Source organism: Suncus etruscus, chromosome 17, assembly GCF_024139225.1.
Source record: "Suncus etruscus isolate mSunEtr1 chromosome 17, mSunEtr1.pri.cur, whole genome shotgun sequence".
NCBI classification, from domain to species: domain Eukaryota; kingdom Metazoa; phylum Chordata; class Mammalia; order Eulipotyphla; family Soricidae; genus Suncus; species Suncus etruscus.
The window spans coordinates 23,071,735-23,086,747 of NC_064864.1; the positions used below are offsets into that span (position 1 = coordinate 23,071,735).

Consider the following 15,013-nt stretch of genomic DNA (forward strand, 5'->3'; position numbering starts at 1 on the left):
AACTATAGTTACAATGAGTAGTGTGTTTGCCTGCATGTTAGTGGCATAGGTTTATGTGTCATCACATATGGCCCAGTGCCCTGTCAGAGCGCTCCCTGAGCACAGAGCCAGGAGTAAGCCCTCAAACCAACAGGTGTGGCTTCTCAAAATTTCCCCTTCTAATATTTCTCCTTGTTGTTGCAGTGATCAAGGTCACATACACTGGGCTGTACTGACACATAGGTGCTTGCTTGGGTCTTCCACTTTTCCTGAAATTGTCTGTGCTCGTCATCAATCTTTTTCTTCACTGCAGGCTTTAATGAAGTCATGGGGAAGGTATGACAAAATCTAATTCTGTAATAATCTTTTCTCCCCTAGGCCTCCAAAAATGCAAGGGACAGCGAGCAGGAGCAGCGGAAATGACGTCTGCACTAGGTGCAAAGTATTCGCGATTATTCGTTTACCGAATATTCGCAATAAAAAATCGCATTAGTAAGAAAAAAATCGCAGTAAACATTTGCATACCCCAAACAGAACTGCTCGTGGTATGCGAATGTTTAATGTGATTTTTTTTCTTACTAATGTGATTTTTATTGCGATTATTCGGTAAGCGAATAATAGCGAATACTGTGATATTTGAAGGCCAGCCGTGGACCACAAAATGTTGTACGGAGGGCCGCAAACGGCCCACAGGCCGCGAGTTTGAGACCCCTGGTCTATATACTCATGCCCACATAAAGACATACATTAATGATCTATTCTTAAATTGTTAGATAAGTTTGAGCTCTTACGAACTGGTTGAATTAAGTTAAATAATTAGCTTAGGTACAGTTTAGGAAAGAGAGGAAGAGGAAGGGAGAACAAGACATAAGAAAGAGGAAAAAGAAAAATTATTAAATATAGTAAAAATAAATTTAAAAAGAAAATTAATTAAATAAAATTAAATAAAAAATAAGTTAAAAAAGAAAAAAGAAAATAAAAGGGTTGGGAGGTTTTCCTAGTTTTTAGGCATTTCATCAGTGATAGGGTTGGCCTTGCTAAATGAGGTTTCAGGGTTAGATAATGGCTGGAGCATTTTAGGATACACATAGTTTTCGCATCTCGAGTACTAGCAATGTGGTAGTGAGGCCTACCTGTGTAGGTGGCTACCCTATGTAGTATTGCCCACTGCATCTTATGTATCAAATTTCCTTTCCTTAAGAGAAACTAACAGTGTGGGTTTTATTTGACATCATTGAATTAATGATAATGAAGAATAAGAGGAAGAAGAAAGAGGAGAAGGAAAGATCTAAAGAAAAGAGAGAAAGAGAGGAAATGTTAATTTGTTTGTCGATTAGGTCATTTTAAAGGGGTCAAAGGATGTTACAAATTTATGTTGCTTGGTTCTCCAAGTGAAAGGATAAAACTTTAATCATTTCAAGATGTTATTGCAAAAATTTAGATAAATCAGAGAGAAAAAAATGTTAAAAATAAAAGCATCCCAGCTCTCTCTATAGTGTATTGCAATTTCCTTTACTCAATTTTCAACCTGTAATATTAACCAAGTACATGCAGACTTTATTAGTAAAAATTAAAGCAAATTTGTAATTTAAAAAAGAATGTTTTTAAAATGATTCTGTATATTGTGGCTATTATGTATAGATTAGATGATAAAATTAGCTCTAAATGGGATTTTTGAGTTTATATGAACTGTAGAAATGTTTTTCATATTCCCCCAAATTATGGAACTTGGGGGAGGTTGTTTCATTTCTCTGTGTCTAATACTTACCACACATACCACCAAACTTCTAGAACCCTCCTAGTACTAAAAAGAGTCCCATGCTTTTTTTTCTTCCAACTCTAATCTCTCTCTCTCTCTCTGTCTCTCTCTGTCTCTGTCTCTCTGTCTCTCTGTCTCTCTCTCTCTGTCTCTCTGTCTCTCTGTCTCTCTGTCTCTCTCTCTCTCTCTCTCTCTCTCAACAACTATAGTTTTCTTGTTGTTGTTATTTTTGGGTCACAGCCTGCAGTGCTCAAGTCTTAGTTCTGACTGCACTCAGAAATCACTTCTAGTAGGCTCAGAGGACCAAATGGAATGCAGTGATTGAACCTAATGTGCAAGGACATGTGCAAGGCAAATGTTCTATCAACTCTACTATCTCCCAGTCCCTACCCACTATAGTTTATATTCTGATTAGAGTTTTGTTGGTTTTGACCATTTCATTTACTTTAGCTAGTCATACTCTACTTTAGCGAAGCCATCTAGTATTCTTTCACTTTCTTATTTAATTTATAAAGTATAATCAAAATGTATTCTTTTTTGTTTGTTTTCTGGGCCACATAAGTGACTCTCAGGGGTTACATCAGTTTTTAGGTATAATAAACGATGCCAGGGATCGAGTCTTGGTTGGCCATGTGCAAGGCAAACACCCTACCCACTGTGCAATTACTCTGGTCCCAACATATAGTCTTGTACTTCAAAAACATTGAAGTAGGCAGGAGGAAATGAGGGGTGTGTTCCATGGGCATGACCATGGGACATAATAAACAATAGATGGGATTTGAAGAAGTTACTGTGTTAAAAGCATAACAGCCGTGTAAACTCTGTTAACAGCCCTAAAGTTGTTGTTAAAAACCCACATGTGGGCACAGAAACTGAGGTCTAATAAGATATTGGTGCCAGTACAAGCCCAGAGTAGGCTGGAACCCCTATGGAGAAGGTCTTTAGCAAAGACAAAAGACTGATAAAGACATGAAGAAGAATCACCAAAGTTCAAGGTTTCTTTTTCATGACAATACAAACTGATCAACTATCACATCTGCAGAAAATTTCAGACCAAGGCAACCTGAGAATATCCATACATAAGCCGATCTGATCAGAGAAGCCATTTGGGCCTCTTTTTGCCTTTGGAGAAGCCTGTTCTCTCTCTCTCTCTCTCTCTCTCTCTCTCTCTCTCTCTCTCTCTCTCTCTCTCTCTCTCTCTCTCTCTCTCTCTCTCTCTCTGCTTTCTGGGCCACACCTAGCATCACTCATCACTCAGAGCTTACCTCTGACTCTGCACTCGGGGGTCACTCCTGGGAGGACCATATTAGATACTGGAGGTAAAATTTGGGTCAGCACAGGGAACCATATCAGATATTGGGAATAAAAGTCTGAGTTGGCTGTTTGCAAGGCAAGCACCTTACCCACTGTATTATCATCCCTCTGGCCAGCCCACAGTCTCTTGAGCACCTCTTGTCTCTCTGTTTTTGTCTTTGTCTGTCTCTGTCTGTGTCTCTGTCTCTCTCTGTCTTTCTCTCTTTCTCTCTTTCTATGTGTCTTTGTCTTTGTTTCTTTCCATCCTTAAAAATTTCCAGATAAGGGCCGGAGAGATAGCATGGAGGTAAGGCGTTTGCCTTTCATGCAGAAGGTCATCCGTTCAAATCCCGGCGTCCCATATGGTCCCCCGTGCCTGCCAGGAGCAATTTCTGAGCATGGAGCCAGGAATAACCCCTGAGCACTGCTGGGTGTGACCCAAAAAACCACACACACAAAAAAAATTTCCAGATAAGGGGACTGGAGAGATAGCACAGCGGTAAGGCATTTTCCTTAGACACAGAAGGACTGTGGTTTGAATCCCAGCATCCCATATGGTCCCCTGAGCCTGCCAGGATCGATTTCTGAACGTAGAGCCAGGCAGAATCCTTGAGCACTGCCAGGTGTGACCCCCCCCCCCCAAATTTCCAAATAAAAACTATTTTGCTTCACTTCTTGCCTTCCACTGAAAATTCTTTATCTTCTTTCTTTAATTTTCTTTATTGATTTGATTGATTGATTAGTTTTTTGAGCCACACCCACTGGTGCTCAGGGATTACTCCTAACTCTTTTTAAACCCTGGCAGGCTGGGGGACCATATTGGAAGCCAGAAATCGAACCAGGTCCCTCCAGGGTCAGCCTCATGCAAGGAAAACACCCTATCACTGTACTATCTCTCCAGCTCTAAAAATCCTTTTCCTTTGAGAGAAAGGCAATAAATTAGAATAGCCTGGTTAGGGTTGAGCTTTGGCCTTGCTTTCCTACAAAACTAGTTTTCTGCTGCAGGATAAGTCCACAGCTCCCTGAGAAATTGGAGGGCAGGGATCAACTCCAACACCACGCATAACAAATAAATATCAGAGGCAGTTGAAAGAGAGGTCTGTACTGAGAAGGGATTCACTGTAGTCTTTTTTCAGTCCCTAATTCCCGAGGTACTCGTGGTGGTAGAGTACATAGAGAGAAAGCAGTATATTTCCTTCTCCAGACTTCCATGATCTCCTCCTCACTTCCCATAAGTCACCTGTATACTCCAGGTCACCCCTACTGGGAAAGTCCACTGGCTTCTGCATGATTTTGTTATATGCATATTTTTGGGGGGACACACCTAGCTGTGCTTAGTGCTTACTCTTGGCTCTGCATTGAGAGCTCACTCCCAATGGTACACAGTGGACCATATTAGATATCAGATAGCTGTATGCAAGGCAAGCACCTTAAATTCCATGTTATCTCTCTGGCTCCATATTGTAGCAGTTCCTTTTGCTGTATGAAAGTTTATTTTTCTTTTCTCTAATTTGGGCCATTCTTAGCAGTGCTCAGGGCTTAATCCTGGCTCTCTGCTCAGAGATGTGGGGTTTGAGGGACTGTGTGTGGTGCCAGAGAATGAACCATGGTTCACTGCATGTAAGGTAAGTACCTGCTGTACTATTGCTCTGGCCCCTATATGATAAATTTTAAAGTTGATGTAATCCCATTAGTTAAATCTTTTTTTAAAAAAAATCTTTATTTAAACACCTTGATTACAAATATGATTGTAGTTGGGTTTCAGTCATATAAAGAACACCCCCCTTCACCAGTGAAACTTTCTCATCACCAATGTCCCAAATCTCCCTCTGCCGCACCCCTCCCCGTACCTGAGACAGGCTTTCTCCATTAGTTTAGTCTTGCTTTTTTGTTCCTTGCCACTGGAGTTGAATGTCCCCTCTAATGATCAGAAAGTCCTGAGGTGTACCTCTTATGTTTTAGTATTTATGGTTTTGGGGGGGGTCTTAGATTTAAAAAACTTTATTGCATAAAATGTTATATACTTTAGTTAAATAAATGCAAGAAACAATGTGTAAACCAGGAAGCAGAAGAGAAAATGTTGGCTAAAATGTGAAGTCCTGGGGCCTGAGCGATAGCACAGTGGTAGGGCATTTGCCTTGCTTGCAGCCTTTTCAGGAAGGATTGTGGTTCTATCCCACACCTCATATGGTCCCCCAAGCCATGAGCGATTTCTGAGTGCATAGCCAGGAGTAACTCCTGAGCATCACGGGGCGTGCCCCCCCAAATGTGAAATCCTTAAGAATTGAAAACAGTAGCTGGAGAGATGGTACAGAAAGTTGGATGCTTGCTTTGCATATGGCAGACCTAGATTAGACCCCATCAACCCATATAATCCTCCAGGCACTGTCAGGACCAATCCTGAATGCACAGCAGGAATTATTCCTAATGTGGCCCCCAAACAAAATAACAACAACAAACACTGAAAACAGCCAATGAGTGACTAAAATCCAAGTTAAGTCATGTTTGTAATCATGGTGTTTAAATAAAGATACTATTAAAAGAGAAAAAAGAAAATAACCCATGCTTTTATCTTACCAAATGGTCTAGAAGATAAGCAAAAGGCACTTTCTTTTTACTTACTCTTTTACTGCATCACTACAAATTATAAAGTAACAAAGATGTTTGTGATTAAGTTCCAGGTAAACAATTTTCTAACATCAATTTGTTCACCAATGTCCATTTCCCTCCATCAATGTCCCCAATTTCCTTCCCACTAACCAGCATCATAAGTCTCCTGGAGACACCCACCACTGGTATCATATTTCCCCTCAGCAATTGTTTTAGTGTACACTTTCTTGACGTATGCCCCCACCCACTCCAGTGGGAGTTTCCTACTGAAGACCATCTTTAAAATATAGGTTCTCAAATTTGCATAATATCCTTGTGTAGGGATATGCTAATCTTCTGTGTTTTATTTCAATTTTAGGATATGTGCTGCCAAAGCAATCACCAAGAGACAATTTCTAATGGGGAAACAGATTTGAGAGAAGAAGTATTTGGTTTGCTGAAAGCTCTTGTGAAATCCTATGCCTGACCTTTGAAGACTGGACGAATGTCTATGGGGTCAGGTTTTCAGGGGGTATTCAAACTCTAAATTGGATACTGCTCACTAGTATCCTTGGAACTTGTCTAACTGGCCCAAGTGATTTTTTTAAAATTTATTTTTATTTTTTACAGGTTTTTCACAGTTGTATTTCAGTAACATAGTGACAGTGAATTAGGGCCATTCCCACCATCAGTGTTGACCTCCTCCACCATAGTTGCCCTAGTGATTTTTAAAATTCTCCATCTAGGGGCCAGATCATACCTCTGTATGATATGGTGCTTGTATTGCACACAGCCAACCAGAGTTAAATCCTCAGCACCCCATGTGGTTCCCTCTAGGAGTGACCCCCCCCAAAATAGTCAGGAGTAATCCCTAAACACCTCCAGGCCAATGGAAGGGTATTTACTTTGCACATGGTCAATTTGGTTCAATCCCTGGCACCCAATATGGTCCCACGAGTCCCATCTGGAGTGAATTCAGAGTGTAGAGTCAGGCTGGACAGGATTGTGATTGGTTGAACAGAGATCATGCTAGGGCGGGTCCCAACCTGGATCTGGTCCCAGAAGAGCAGGACTTGCACTCTTAAATTCCCAGATCCACACTGCACATCCTTCACCAGGTTCTGTATCACCTCCTCCATGGGTCTGGAGCTCTACCTGGACCTGCTGTCCCAGCCCTGTCGCGTTGTCTACATCTTTGCCAAGAAGAACCGCATCCCCTTCGAGCTATGCCATGTGGACCTATTCAAAGGTGGGACCCTATAAGCTCTCCTCCTAGGAAGTCAAAACTCTCCTCCAACACCAAGAGCCTCCCCAAAACACTGCAGCTCACAACTGAGCACAAACCTCCTTGTGGGTGTCCTTTGATAAGCAATAGGACTTTTCTAAATGGGAGTGGGCATTTGGTAGGAGCCCTAGGTGGAGATTTTGTAAGGGTGGGAGATCAAAGGGTTTGGGTGATTACTTTTCAACTGGGAGTCTGGGTTCCATCCCAGACACCCTGGTTCTTCAATACCTCTAGGAGTGAATTCTCCCTTCCCTAAACCTTTCCCCAACTCTTATCATGGACAATCCCCTAATCACCACTGTGTGGCTCAAACTACAGAGATACAAAGACACACACACACACACACACACAAAACACACACACACCACACACACACACACACACACTGAGCCAAGACACATTGTTGTGGAAATTGAAACAGAAATGATAGAACCTTCCTTCTTTTGACCGTCCCAGTTTCAGCTAATTGGAAATAACTTCTCTTCAATCATATGCAGCAGCTCCATTATAACTCAGGTTCCTCTGCAAAAGGGCAGGAGGCCACCCCTGATCTCAGGCTGGCTGGGGTGGGAGCAGGAGGCCAGCTGAGCCTGGGCATCTCTACTCTGACAACTCAGTAGGCGCGGCTTTGCACTATAGGTCTCTGATTTCCTCCTTAGGTGAGACCATTAGCAAGGACTTTACACAAATGAGCAGCCTGCAGAGAATACCTGTCCTCAAAGATGGTGACTTTGTCTTGAATGAAAGGTACTTAACAATCTTGTGCCCTCTGACCAACCCCATGCCCCAACTGCATGCCTGCTCCATAGTTGAGGTTAAGTGCCAAACAAAAATTCTGTCCTGTGTCTTTGGGGACAGTGGAACATGGTGATTGAGGGAGGCACAGAGAGGAGAGGGAGGAGGTGGTGTCCAGGGAGCTTGGGGTAGAGGTGAGGAAATGCAGGGAACCTCCAGGGCTCCTGTGGGGCTGGGAGCACCTGGAGGTGTGGATTTCTGATCCTAGTGTGCTCCCCAGTGTGGCCATCCTGTTCTACATGATCTCTAAATATAAAACAGACAGTCATTGGTATCCATCTGATCCCCATATCCGAGCCCGCATCCATGAGTACCTGGGCTGGCATGGAGACCTCGTTCGAGGCACTTTTGGTGTGCCCCTGTGGGTAAAGGTGAGAAGCACCATCAGAGGCAGTTGATTGCCCGGGTCATGGGTGGATGTAGAGACCATGGTCAGAGCCCCACTTCTGTTTCTTCAGGTGATTGCTCCCGTCTGTGGGCTCCAAATACCAGAGGAGAAAGTGGAACGCAACAAAGATCTCATGGACAAGACACTGCATAAGATGGAGGAATACTTCCTGGGCAACAAGCCTTTCCTTGCTGGCCAGGAGATGACCATTGCTGACCTAATGGCACTAGAGGAATTGATGCAAGTATGAATTGTCCCTAATCAGCCAACCCCCCCTTTTGGCAACCTCTGCTAGCAACCCTGAGAAAGCAGCACTTTGACCAGATGAGAGCAAGTTTCTGGGTTAATTGGTGCTGAGGTGCTGACCTCATGCTTCTCTTCTGAGATGGTGCTCTTGGGTCCTGCCATGGAGCTGGTAACTCAGATCTCTCAGGGGCTTGGGGAAAGGGCCTGGCACTCTCAGGGCTCTTGGAGTTGTGCATTGAGAACTTTTTTTTTTTTCTTGTTCCTGTAGCCCTTGGGTGTTGGCTATGACCTGCTTGGGAGACATAAGAAACTGGAAGCCTGGCGTAATCGAGTGGAGACTTTCCTGGGTTCTGACCTGGTTAAGGAAGCCCATCATCCTATTATGAATATCGTGCAAATTTCTGCTAGTACAACCATCCCACCCCCTCCCCCAGATTTCTATTCATATTTGAGACATCGTATTGCCAGGATCCCCTGATGATCAAGGTTGGGAGCTCATGGTAGGGTAGCAAGCGATTGGCAATAAAGATGCACACTATTTCTTTTGTGTCCCCTGAGTCTTTTTTTAGGTCTCTCTGCTATCCTTGTAACTGGCTCCAGGAGCACTCTGCAGTCAGACTGCAGCAGTGTGTCTGGGTGATCTTGTGCCTCAGAGATACATATAATACTTCGAGGACTCAAATTCCCATACTTAAAGAGCTGTAAAGTTCAATACCATGAGAACACACCAGCTGAAGAATAAAAATACCAGTATTTAAGATCTAAAATTTAGGGCCAGAGAGATAGCATCAAGTTTAGGCATTTGCCTTGCATGCAGAAGGACAATGGTTCGAATCCCAGCATCTCATATGGTCCCCCAAGCTGACAGGAGCGTCTTCTGAGCATAGAGCCAGGAGTAAATCCTGAGAGCTATTTTGCGTGACCCAAAAACCAATATATATATATATATATATATATATATATATATATATATATATATATATATATATATATGGACTACTGCTGGTAGTCATCAAGGAATTGGTTTCCAAGTCAAGAGCCTTATCTCCAAAACCCATTTTTTTTTGCTTTTTTTTTGTTTGTTTGTTTGTTTTTGGGCCACATCCGGTGATGCTCAGGGGTTACTTCTGGCTATGCGCTCAGAAGTCGCTCCTGGCTTGGGGGACCATATGGGATGCCGGGGGATCGAACCGCGGTCCGTCCAAGGCTAGCGCAGGCAAGGCAGGCACCTTACTTCTAGCGCCACCGCCCGGCCCCTTTGTTTTGTTTTTGAGGATATTCAGCAGTGCTCGCAAGTACTCTTGTTCTCTGCCCTTTGTGCTGGTGGGGATTGAGCTATACATGGGGTGCCTAGGATTTGTCTGTTCCTGCTTCCTGAGCTGGTATCCCCTAATTCAGGGCCAAAATGTTAGGGAATCTACAGAATCAAGATTGTAGTCAAAGCTAATGGAAGAGAAACTCTTGGTCGTGTGGACCAAGAGTTTAGGCAATTCTGGCAACTCTAGGCCTAGTAGATGATCCACACCGTTTACTCACATTACAATAACCAAGCAAGCAGCATTCTTACACAACATAACTGACAGTCTAAGCTGGTGCTGCTTTCCACAAGCTAAGTTGCTGTTGAAGCTGAAGTGACTGGCCTTGAGGGACAAAAACTATTTTGTGCTAATCCATCTAGCTGCAGCTGCTATGATCAAGTGACTCAGGTGATTTTGTGCCCAATTTACCTCAGTTTCCCTGGAACTGCCTACTCTACTTTAACCTGGTGGTTTCCATTCATCTTCCATTTTTTACATTTAACCCTCTCCCACTGGTTCTTTCTTTCTTTCTTTCTTTCTTTCTTTCTTTCTTTCTTTCTTTCTTTCTTTCTTTCTTTCTTTCTTTCTTTCTTTCTTTCTTTCTTTCTTTCTTTCTTTCTTTCTTTCTTTCTTTCTTTCTTTCTTTCTTTCTTTCTTTCTTTCTTTCTTTCTTTCTTTCTTTCTTCTTTCTTCTTCTTCTTCTTCTTCTTCTTCTTCTTCTTCTTCTTCTTCTTCTTCTTCTTCTTCTTCTTCTTCTTCTTCTTCTTCTTCTTCTTCTTCTTCTTCTTCTTCTTCTTCTTCTTTCTTTTGTCACTGCACGTAACATGGATGTCTTCATTATAAAGGGAAAGCACACTCCAGATGTGTCTACTGGCTTTTCTGGTGAAGTGCCTAATTTTCTCCAAGAAATAATTCTGCCAGAGGGCCTGTCGGTGGAGGTCAATCATAACCGCTGCTTAGATTACTGGCTATATTTCTGACATAGCTGTGACATTATATTTCTCTCTTTTTTTAAATTTGATTTTGTCTCCTTTGCTAACTACAGAATTTCGGACTTAGTTATCCTAAAGTCATAAAGAAATTTCAGTACCAAAGAAAGCTGCTAGAAGTTCCCTGCTGGCTAAGTATATTTGCTACTGAAAATCCAGCCAGCTACCTCTTTCTGTCAGCCTATTTACTCCAAAGGCAAGGTCCAAACTTAGCATCTTCAAGACAATGGACTTTCTCTCCTTGCCTTTGAGCACCACAGCAGAATGATTTTGCCTCAGGGACTTTCCCAGTCACTTTGAATACCCACTTACAAACAGGTTTGGTCAGTGTAGAATTAGGCTATTTTACTAGGTATAATTCTGTACCCCTTTCATAAGTTTTATCTCTTTCTATTACCAGATCATAGGAAGTGAGTCTTAGCCCTTAGCTGGAATACTATTTCCCTCAGGTTAAGGATATTTGCTATTAGGAAAAAACCAGGATTCCTGCTATCCCTTAATTTACATCAGTAATGACACCTAGGGCCAGGATCTACTTTGATATGTAAGAAATTAGCCTTCCTTTTCCTCTGACTCCTAACTGAAACCTATTCTATTCTAAGGTTACAAACCACCTAAAGCTATGTGTATTTGTTTTAAAAATCAAACAATACATTGATAGTTCCTGTACTTTGAAAGAAACAAATGTTGGCATTCCTTTTATGATATGATTCTTTCTTTACCCATTATATACTCCCTTGCCTGAAGATTAAATTTGTCGCACTCCTGCCAGAAGTGTGTTGACCCCACATACACTGCATGTGGTATCATTTCATATTCTACCGCTCTTGTTACCCATTTTCCTACTTGAAGGACTCCCGTCCCACTAGAACTGCTGAGACGCAAGACACCTGCAGCAGTTTTTGGGCCACACCCAATGATGCTCAGGGATTACTCCTGCTATGTTCTCAGAAATTGCTCCTGGCTCAGGAGACCATATGAGATGCCGGGGATCGAACCCAGGTCCATCCTTGGCAGCAGCTTGCAAGGCAAATGCCCTAACACTGTGCTATTGCTCCCTCCCATCTCGATGTGTTAGCAGAGGGTGCGATCCCTGCACTATTTATTAAATGCAGCCTGACTGCCTCCAACCAGGTTTTCATAAAACATATTAACCCATTGCCAACACGACAACATATGGCTCAACCAGGAGCAGGTAGAGAAGTGCCATTGCTAGTCTCTGGAAAGGGGTGATTCACCCTGACCTGGGCTTCCTGGGAGAGAGATCATGATTGGCTCCTGCTGTCTTTATGTATCTCTTCAGGAGTCCTGACTGATTAACTCAGAAGTAGTACTCCTCTTCTGGGGCTCAAATTAAGTTAATATAAACCAGGGGTTTTCACACTTGTTGGAAAAGCTTTCTTAAGGCAAAATTAAGTTTGATACCTGGTAACAAAACTGACATGAAATTAGGTTCCCTTAACAATAGTATGCATTCCCATAAAATGGGAAGACTGATTAACAATATAGCATGATGCTGGCCTTGAGGAACAAAAAGCTACCTATTAGGTTGAGAAAATCTAAAACAAATTGGCTTGAGACCTGTAATTTGGGAATATGATGACTTGTCCTCAGGAAAGGCTGCCCTCCTCTAATCTTTACCCCTGAGTCCAGAAAGACCATTTAAGCTTAATCTAAGTTGCAGATCAAAGGAATCTGTATATTTCTTACTATGTTAATGCAAAATGACTGCCAATATTTATCAGAAATGTGGAAATTAGACCTCAGATCCAGATCCTAAGAGTCCCTTTTGGGAAGTTTGGGAAAGACATTGGCAGTTTTTAGAAGTTCCAATATACTTAAAAACTGCAAAAAAGCCCTATTTCTCCCATATACCCTCCCAAGGAATTCTGCAGTTTGAAGAATGTTTGTTAAGGAGTCAGCTACTTCCTCCAACCTTTGATTTTGAGTTTATGTTTGTTCTGACAATTCAGGTGTGTTTCTTGTAGGCAGCAGAATGTTGGATTCAGTATTCTGATCCATTTTGCCACTCTGTGTCTCTTAATAGGTGCATTTATTCCATTAATGTTGAGAGAAATAATTGTCATGGGATTAGTGTCATTTTTGTGTAAAAGTTTGGTGTGTCTGTAAACCTTTCAGTTTTTTTTTCTATTTTATTTATTTTCTTTTTCTTTTTGGGTCACACCCAGTGATACTCAGGGGTTTTCCTGGTTATGCACTCAGAAATCTCCTTGCTTGGGGGACCATATGGGACACTGGGGGATCAAATTATGATCCACCCTAGGTTATCATGTACAAGACAATCCCCTACTGTTTGCACCACTAATTCTGACCCTCAGTTTTTCTTTCAAGGCTGGTTTTGAGACTGTAAAGTTTCTGAGCTGTTGTTTATCTGTGAAGCTATGTATACTTTCTTCAGACCTGAAAGTCAGTCTGACCAGATGTAGTCAGTATTACTACAGATGTACTACCAGATGTAGTATTCTAGGTGAAGCATTCATTTCACTGAGTTTTGTCACTATATGCCACCACTGCTTTTGGGCCCTGAGGGTTTCTTGTGACAGGTGTGCTGTAAATCTTAAAGATGCTCCTTTGAATGTAATTTCCATTTTTTTTTTTTTTTTGGTTTTTGGGCCACACCTGGCAGTGCTCAAGGGTTACTCCTGGCAGTCTGCTCAGAAATAGCTCCGGGCAGGCACGGGGAACCATATGGGACACCGGGATTCGAACCAACCACCTTTGGTCCTGGATCGGCTGCTTGCAAGGCAAACACCGCTGTGCTATCTCTCCGGGCCAGTAATTTCCATTTTTGATCTTGCTCCTTTCAGTATTCTATTCCTATCTATTGGATTCATCGCTGTGACTAGGATGTGTCTTCAATTGCTTTTTTTGAGGGGTGGTGGTCTTTTCTAGATGGTACTCTTGGGGCATGCAGAATTAGTTTGCATGTAGTATTTAGCTCTGGAAATATCTCTGCAAAGATGTCCTTGACAATTGATTCTTTTTTTTTTTTTTTTTGATTTTTGGGCCACACCCGGTAATGCTCAGGGGCTACTCCTGGCTATGTGCTCAGAAGTTGCTCCTGGCTTGGGGGACCATATGGGACACCGGGGGATCGAACCGCGGTCCGTCCAAGGCTAGCGCAGGCAAGGCAGGCACCTTACCTTTAGCGCCACCGCCCGGCCCCGACAATTGATTCTTCCTGTAGATTTTCTTCCTGTGTCTTTGGGACTCCAATGATTCTTATGTTTTTCTGTTGAGTTTATCAAAGACATCTATTTTCATCTGTTCACATTCTTTGAGTACCTGTGCTTCTCTGGTACCACCCTTGTGGGCTGAGACAGCATACCTGGCCTGGGAGTCTTGATGGGATCAAGTTCACTAGTGTCATCATCAGCCACTTCACGCAGGGAATCAGGAAGCCAAAAATGGAGGAATGCAGAGGCTTTTTAAAAGGACACAGCAGGAGACTGGTACCACCATTGTGGTTTGGGACAGCCTACCTGTTTGGGGAGCCTTGATGGGATACAGTTTGCTGGGGTTGTCCTCAGCTGACTCATGCAGGGAATCAGAAAGCCCTCTAATGATTCTTATGTTGTTTCTGTTGAGTTCATCAAAGACTTCTACTTTTTTCCTTTTCACATTCTTTGAGGATTTTTTCCATTGTCTGATCTTTTGTATTAAAATTTTTTTTCATTCTCTTCTGTTGTATGGAGTTGTTATGCATCTCATCTTCCAGCTCACTCAGAGTCCTCAGCTGCTGTTACTCTGTTGGAGAGGCTTTCCAATGAGGTTTTCATTTCACTTACCAAGTTATTTTAATTTTGAGTTTTCTGATTTCTATATCATATTCTCTTGATTTTTATTTGTGGTTCATTCAGCTAGAATCATATATATATATATATATATATATTTTTTTTTTTTTTAGTTCTATGAACATCCTCCATATTTCTTCTCTAAACTCCTTATCTGAAAGGCTTAATAAGTGGTTGGGACTTTTTGGGTCATCATAGTTGCCATTTTCATTCTCTGTGCATGGTGTTGGCCTGTGCTGTTTCGCCATTGTCACACTTGTAGTGTAGTGTTTCCTTCGCATTGTGCTAGGGTTCATTGGCTAGAAGAAGTGCATGGCAACAAAGCAAAAAGGAACAGCTGCACTAAAGCACACAACAGGAATCCCAGATTGGGTTTTTTAGAAACCCCCAGCTCAAGGATATTTCCTGATATGTGACTATTGGGAGCCATTTTTCAGACTCCACAAGACCATGTCACAGACTAAAGTTGTGCTCCAGATTTTATCCCTCCCCAGACTATTTCAAAAGACATTAAGGGGATATGTATATTTCCTTCATATATATCTTTAAGTGTATTTCCTTCATAGGTATAATTCTT

General features: G+C 42.2%; 1 protein-coding gene and 1 non-coding gene across 2 annotated transcripts; one reads left to right on the top strand and one right to left on the bottom strand.

Moving 5' to 3' along the window:
• Positions 1–5,921: 5,921 nt before the first annotated feature.
• On the bottom strand, positions 5,922–6,023 carry LOC125995487 (U6 spliceosomal RNA). The gene has a single exon (XR_007491004.1). It is a non-coding gene; the product is annotated as a U6 spliceosomal RNA (small nuclear RNA).
• Positions 6,024–8,128: 2,105 nt separating this feature from the next.
• On the top strand, positions 8,129–8,843 carry LOC126033381 (glutathione S-transferase theta-2B-like). The gene is made up of 2 exons (XM_049790385.1): positions 8,129–8,332; positions 8,603–8,843. The coding sequence occupies exons 1-2, from the start codon at positions 8,129–8,131 to the stop codon at positions 8,810–8,812; spliced, it is 414 nt and encodes a 137-aa protein (XP_049646342.1). The 3' UTR covers positions 8,813–8,843.
• The last annotated feature ends 6,170 nt before the right edge of the window (positions 8,844–15,013 follow it).